The sequence below is a fragment of the Monopterus albus genome, unplaced genomic scaffold (assembly GCF_001952655.1).
Source record: "Monopterus albus unplaced genomic scaffold, M_albus_1.0 scaffold15.1, whole genome shotgun sequence".
In the NCBI taxonomy this organism is placed as follows: domain Eukaryota; kingdom Metazoa; phylum Chordata; class Actinopteri; order Synbranchiformes; family Synbranchidae; genus Monopterus; species Monopterus albus.
Window position 1 is genome coordinate 1,582,531 of NW_018127895.1, and position 7,664 is coordinate 1,590,194.

Below are 7,664 nucleotides of genomic sequence, written 5' to 3' on the forward strand. Positions count from 1 at the left end.
TGTTGCTCTCGATCAAAGCCCCCCCCCCCCCCCCCCAAAAAAAAAATCACAGCAGAGGAAAATAGAGCCTCCTACAGTCTGATTAAAGTAATAGAAAAAGAGGTTAATGGGCTAATGGTAAAAAGTGTGTAAGAGACTTTTGAAAGCCCTCAGCATCACGTCAGTGTTTTGTTTTGTTTATTGGTAGATACACAAATTCCTACACTGTGGAAATCATGTAGCAGTAGCTGAAGTATTGCTGGTGCATCAACACATTTCCTGTTGAAACCATTTTTATGTCTTTCTCACTTCAGTGCTGCCGCCTGTGTTGGTACCAAGGAACAGCGAGTTTAATGCCAAACATACCATGCTGCCTCGCTTCCGCAGTCCTTTACAACAGAACGAGCCACACATGCCCCAGAATGCCACTTTCCCAGAGTCCTTTGCTCAGGCCAACACGATGCCTTTTCCACATTCACCGGGAAACAGCTACCCGAATTCGCCAGGAAGCGGCAGCAGCGCCACCTTCCCTCATTCACCATCCAGCTCTGATCCTGGCAGTCCATTCCAGATGCCAGGTGAACTCTAGCAGTAAATCATCTTGCACTTTTTTTTCTCTTTTCTTTAGAACAGAACATAACAACTCTTGTCTTTGTTTTGTCTCCTTCCTGATTCAGAGACCCCCCCTCCTGCCTACATGCCCTCAGAGGAGCAGATGACTCAGGATTGCCCTCAGCCAATGGATACCAACCTCATGGCTCCACCCTTGCCTCTAGAGAGTCATAACCGACCTGGTAAACATTACAGTTACTATTCCTCTCTCTCTCTCTCTCTCTCTCACACTCACACACACACACACACACACACACACATACATGTTCTTGTGTTCATAGTGATATCATTAAGCTGTTCTCCCTGATCTGGAGCTGTGAAGATTGCTGGAAAGCCTGGTTGTTGTTTTTTTCGTTGTCTTGTGGTCAAACTCAAAATCCAAAAATGAAAGAAAATCATCAGTGCGGTTGTTATGTCATATCCTGCCAGACAAAACCTGAAAAGTGTGTGGAAAAGTATCTGCTAGTTTACAGTGAGGGTCTGACTCCAACTTTCAGATCTGAAATGTGGCGCAGTATCTGCTGGTATCTCAGCCTTATGGTTTGGCCTTTATTGTATCGGAAGAAAGAACTGATCACTGCATTTATGAATTTGTAATAGGCAATGCAGTGTCAGGGTTTTCCCTACCATAGAAAGGCTTCGGTGCTGTGCCTAAGAGTTTTTACAGAGCACCTGAACTGAATGAACGTATAAAGGCGACATAACAGAATGAATGTTAAACGGTAACGCAACAGGAATGACCTCTCAATCGGTGTTTGGACGAAGGTTTGTCAATCAAACAGCAGACTGGATATTTCTCTGTACTGTAAACTAGAGGTCGTAGCTTCAGCTATCAATAGGTTTAACCTCCACAAAGAATACATGAAGTACAACGTTTTTGTTGGGGGGGCATTTTGTGCATTTTACAGTACATTAAGTTGTGTTAGCCAGGGAAGCAAGTTAGTTGATGTTACATAAAGATACCTGGACTATGTTAATGTTAGTGTCTAATGCTTGGTGGCTGACCACTTCAAACAGTGTTACAGGTGAACACAGCCATTCTTCTCCTAACATGTGCAGGGTGTGCAGCCTTCCCCTCTACTGTCCTCCCTGACAGAGATGGTTTTCTATCATCTGTTCTGTTCCTGCAATGTAGTGTGAGAACCCACTGCAGACTGTGATGCAGGTCCTCATCTGGACCCATAATCCCCCCCCACCACCACAAACCAAATCAGCACCTAAGCCCTCTGGAAACCTGGTACTGGACTCCAGCGTCATTTGATTTAAAGTAAAATTCTGTTATTGTAGTTTTGGCCAAAATTTTGATCAGTTATTATGAGAACCTAGTCGGTTGCTGAACGTGGTCCCATGACTAAAACAAGTATGATGGAGGAATACACATCAGATAGTTTTCAGCGATGATAAACAGTGGAAAAAAGACATTGTAAAGAAATTGTAATAACCCAGAATTGTTGCTTAATGTTTGGTGTTTGAATATATTAGTCAGACGCTGCACTGACACACCACACAGGTGATCATAGCTAATTAGACTTACAGCACTTTGGGAAACCAGATTTTGTGTGACCCCTTGTTTTTTTACAACTTTACCAACAAAATACAGTGGTGTGAAAAAGTGTTTGCCCCCTTACTGATTTCTTATCTTTTTGCATGTTTGTCACACTAATGTTTCAGATCAAACAAATTTAAATATTAGTCAAAGATAACACAAGTAAACACATCATGCAGTTTTTAAATGAAGGTTTTTATTATTAAGGGAAAACAAAATCCAAAACTATATAGCCCTGTGTGAATAAGTGTTTGCCCCCTAAACCTAATAACTGGTTGGGCCACCCTTAGCAGCAACAACTGCAATCAAGCGTTTTCGATAACTTGCCATGAGTCTTTTACAGCGCTGTGGAGGAATTTTGGCCCACTCATCTTGGCAGAATGGTTGTAAGTCAGCCACATTGGAGGGATTTCGGGCATGAACTGCCTTTTTAAGGTCATGCCACAGCATCTCAATTGGATTCAGGTCAGGACTTTGACTAGGCCACTCCAAAGTCTTCATGTTGTTTTTCTTCAGCCATTCAGAAGTGGACTTGCTGGTGTGCTTTGGATCATTGTCCTGCTGCAGAACCCAAGTTCGCTTCAGCTTGAGGTCACAAACGGATGGCCGGACATTCTCCTCCAGGATATTTTGGTACACAGCAGAATTCATGGTTCCACTTATCACAGCATGTCTTCCAGGGCCTGAAGCAGCAAAACAGCCCCAGACCATCACACTACCACCACCATATTTTACTGTTGGTATGATGTTCTTTTTCTGAAATGCAGTGTTACTTTTACGCCACACATAATGGGACACACACCTTCCAAAAAGTTCAACTTTTGTCTCGTCTGTCCACAGAGTATTATCCCAAAAGTCTTGGGGATCATCAAGATGTTTTCTGGCAAAACTGAGACGAGCCTTTATGTTCTTTTTGCTCAGCAGTGGTTTTCGTCTTGGAACTCTGCCATGCAAACCATTTTTGCCCAGTCTCTTTCTTATGGTGGAGTCATGAACACTCACCTTAACTGAGGCAAGTGAGGCCTGCAGTTCTTTGGATGTTGTTGTGGGGTCTTTTGTGACCTCTTGGATGAGTTGTCGCTGCGCTCTTGGGGTAATTTTGGTCGGCCGGCCACTCCTGGGAAGGTTCTCCACTGTTCCATGTTTTCGCCATTTGTGGATAATGGCTCTCACTGTGGTTCGCTGCAGTCCCAAAGCTTTAGAAATGGCTTTATAACCTTTTCCAAACTGATAGAGCTCAATTATTCTCTTTCTCATTTGGTTTTGAATTTCTTTGGATCTCGGCATGATGTCTAGCTTTTGAGGATCTTTTGGTCTACTTCACTTTGTCAGGCAGGTCCTATTTAAGTGATTTCTTGATTGCGAACAGGTGTGGCAGTAATCAGGCCTGGGTGTGGCTAGAGAAATTGAACTCAGGTGCGATAAACCAGTGTTTTGACAGGGGGGCAAACACTTGTTCACACAGGGCTATATAGTTTTGGATTTTGTTTTCCCTTAATAATAAAAACCTTCATTTAAAAACTGCATGATGTGTTTACTTGTGTTATCTTTGACTAATATATAAATTTGTTTGACGATCTGAAACATTACAGTGTGACAAACATGCAAAAAGATAAGAAATCAGTAAGGGGGCAAACACTTTTTCACACCACTGTACTTGTATTTTTTTAATCATATTGTACTCAGAGCTTCTACCCACACATAGTGACATCAGTGGCGGGAAGAGCTCTTGAAATGTTTGCTGGACATGGGAGTTTGAGGAGGGTTTTTTTTTTTTTTTTTATTCTTTTGCACAAGCTGCATCCTGAACAGGGGTGTGGGACTCTATTGTGGGCAAGCTCTGGGAAGGGGACAGGCAAAACACACCTGTTAGCCATTGCCACGCTACAGGGGAAGTTTGGGAGAAATATGTACTTAGATAAATATGATTTATTCCTCTTTCTCAGAGAAGATGGGTCCAGCTGGCACTGGCTTGTCTGAGATACCAGGCATAGAGAGCGTGGCTAGGTCCCTTCTATTGACTGTTTTTCTGCTCAATAAAGGCTGGCACACCGACCACAGACAGTCTGCTGGCTTTAGGATTTGTCTGCATTGATTGTGGTCAGCGTAAATGTACACAAATGTAGCCAGTGGGTCCTATATGTTTATTCAGATGATTGTTATGGGCTACAGGGGACAGTTTGAAAGAAACAGCTGTGCAGATGAGTAAGGCTTACAGCTGAGCTGCTGGCATCAGTGGCTCCTGGTGGCTTGTCTGCACAGTGGACTCTTAAATGTATATTTAACATGTCTGTGTTGGTCTCTGTGTGTTCATTGAATTCAGCTAATTCTTGTGACCTGTCGATGCATTTCCTGCACAGATGTGCAGCCCGTGGCCTATGAGGAACCCAAGCACTGGTGCTCCATTGTTTACTACGAGCTTAACAATCGCGTGGGAGAGGCGTTCCAGGCTTCCTCGACCAGTGTGCTCGTTGATGGCTTTACAGATCCCTCCAACAACCGCAACCGATTCTGTCTTGGCCTGCTCTCCAACGTCAACCGCAACTCCACCATTGAGAACACCCGGCGGCACATTGGCAAAGGTGCTGTATGCAAATCCCATCAATGACTCCAATGCCCTGACTGTCAGTAGACAAGCCTAAATCAATTCATTTTGTCAATAGAGATCTGAGATCTAGAGAAGAACAGAACAATAACAACATATTGAGTGAACATTTTAGTATATTGATCTTAGATTAACCGCACTGATCCAGGTGACTAACACTTTATCCTCTCCTGCCACCTCTCAGGTGTCCATCTGTATTATGTCGGAGGGGAGGTGTACGCAGAATGTCTGAGTGACAGCAGTATCTTCGTCCAGAGTCGTAACTGTAACTACCACCACGGCTTCCACCCCACAACTGTGTGTAAGATTCCCAGTCGCTGCAGCCTGAAGATTTTCAACAACCAGGAGTTTGCTGAGCTGCTGGCCCAGTCTGTGAACCATGGCTTTGAGGCTGTTTATGAGCTCACCAAGATGTGTACCATCCGCATGAGCTTTGTTAAGGTAAGATCATCAGTCTGAGAAGAAGAAAAAATAATAGTACTACAATTCTTTGCTCTGTTTTACAGCCAAATAACAAACAGTAACCATTAATACATAATGTCATCAGTAGCTCATGTATTTTCTCCTCATTTTTCCTTTGAAATTTCTGTTGCCGTTTTAACGTGCCGTGATAACTTTAGTTATCACAAAATATCAAGTGTAGAAAACAGTATATTCCGAAAGCAAAACATTCAAGAACTTTTGATTGTGTGAGACCATAAAAATCATATAAAAATGACCTGGTCCTTAAGAAATTTGAAGTGTGAAATGAGAAATGTTACAGTTGAGAAAGAAAAGCAGTTGTGTCCCTGTTCTTATTTTAAACCATAGGTGAATCCCAGTTCACCTAATTGCATTTCCCTCACTCGCGTCTCTTCCTTGTGTCTTAGTCCTGCCCACGTAAGATAAAAGGAAAAGATGCGAGGAGAGAGGAACCGAGGAAGCACGTTTTAAATAACATGAGACGTCCTTTCCTAGAGCCTTTATGTGAAGTGTCCAATCTCAAACTGATTTCCAGCAAAGAGGCATGTCAATCGGTAACAGACTTCTGCAAAGGATACACTCGTGTGTCCTTGGTTATAGATCCTCCAGGCAGCCTCCTCGCTCCTCAGAGCAGAAATAAGAGATTTGGGACGTCCTTCATCATGGAGGACCTGAACAACTTCTGGGTCGAGCATGGATCGAGGAATGATAAAATAAGGGAATTGGGATTCACCTCATGTCTTTCTTTATGGTCCAGGGCTGGGGAGCAGAGTACCACCGCCAGGATGTGACCAGCACACCCTGCTGGATTGAGATTCATCTGCATGGTCCCCTGCAGTGGTTGGATAAGGTGCTAACCCAGATGGGCTCCCCCCACAACCCTATATCCTCCGTCTCCTAGGCATCGCTGCCCTCAGCCCTGCAGCTGTCCATACCCTGGCATTTCAAGTAGCAAGGGGCTAACTGGTACCAGGCTGGTTTGTGGTTCAGTCAGTAACTGATAGAGGTTTTGACTAAAGCACAAGTTGATCTGGGACCTGTAGGGTTGGGCAGGTTGTTCTCTACTTGAAGGGCATCTGATTTGGGCACATTTACAGATTGGGAGAGGAGCAAGGAAAATGAGCGTGATGCAGCTGGAAGATACTTGATCTTTGTGACCAACAGTAATAATTAGACCATCACACTCATCACAACACAAGTATCCTCCTTGATCTTGCTCCCACGATGTCTCTTTTTCATTGTTCTATTATCGTGACTCATAACTAGTTTGCATTTAAATATTCCCTCAGAAATCCAGCTACTCTGTGTGTGTAGTTACAATAATCATGGGACATTCCATGTCACCAAAATTGCAGTCGCTGGTGTTTTCTGTCTGACTGCGATGAGGTTGGCATGAAATGTACTTAAGACATACAAAGTTAGCAGAAACTTGGAGGATGACCATCTTGACTGAAAAATGTGTAATGATCTCCAGATAAACAACTATGCCATTTCCTAAGTGTTCTTTTGTAGGTTAATAAATTAAAGCAGTGCGAAGTTATTATAAAAAATGAAATATGACACATCATGAAAAATAATAGGAGGGCAAAACTAGAGGGTGTTTGAGAGTTTGGAGTTGGATTTGGTGTGGGGCATGACACTAAAAGGGCATTTCAGACATAAAAGCTAATGCTTAAAGGTTGCTTAACTTGTGTTACACTCATGTTTCAAATGAATTGTTTAGGTATATTCACTATTAGAGTATGTGCTGTGCAGTCTGGTTTTGCAAAGTATAGTTTGGTTAGTGTAGTGTTACACATCTAAGACTGGTAGCTAAACATCACATGAAGCAGAGGCAAACATATGCACAGTTTAGTTCTTCCCTTGCTGTATACTCTTCAGCAAAAGCAAATGTGTCAAATACATTGAAGACATAAATATTTCAGTGACCGTGCTTCATTCTCTTATTACATTGACTGAGCAAAAGTTGTTGAGCATTCAAATTTTAATTGTTGACTGAGAAGCGGGTATCAGTTACTGATGTCCCTGTATGATTTTTTTTTTTAAACTAAATGCAGATATTGCCATTTAATTGTTTTATGCTTTGAGCAGTCCTCTTTGCTATCAAACTGTTAAACTCTTTACATTCTTTTTTTTGTATTTTTGAATGTTTTCTGTTTTGTTTGCACTTTTACACATTGCCCCCCCTTTTTTTTTTGTTTTTTTTTTTTTGCCTCCTTTCTGTTTTTGCTCAGTAAAGCTCCCAGAAAAGCAGTTTTATTCCATGAATATCGAGTCTCTACTGGAAGATTCAATAAATTTGTTTCATGACCTGGAACATGTCTTGTGTCTTGCTGTATCTGTGTGACTGTTTAATCACAGGCCACCCATACTTAGAAAATATGTCACTGATATTGTCAGGGACTTTCTGAAATATTAACCACTGCATGTGTATGTGTATGAGTATGTGTGTGTGTGAAG

General features: G+C 42.3%; 1 protein-coding gene across 6 annotated transcripts in view; it reads left to right on the forward strand.

Annotated features, from left to right (window-relative positions):
- smad1 (SMAD family member 1) overlaps window positions 1–7,391 on the forward strand; it is a 19,718-nt gene extending 12,327 nt beyond the window's left edge. For all 6 annotated transcript variants that reach the window (XM_020591790.1, XM_020591788.1, XM_020591792.1 and 3 more), the window contains 5 exons: window positions 294–557; window positions 657–773; window positions 4,498–4,719; window positions 4,927–5,183; window positions 5,962–7,391. In XM_020591790.1, the coding sequence (XP_020447446.1) occupies window positions 294–557; window positions 657–773; window positions 4,498–4,719; window positions 4,927–5,183; window positions 5,962–6,105 (1,004 nt within the window). In that variant the 3' untranslated portion in view covers window positions 6,106–7,391. The remainder of the gene's footprint in view (window positions 1–293; window positions 558–656; window positions 774–4,497; window positions 4,720–4,926; window positions 5,184–5,961) is intronic.
- Window positions 7,392–7,664: the final 273 nt, after the last annotated feature.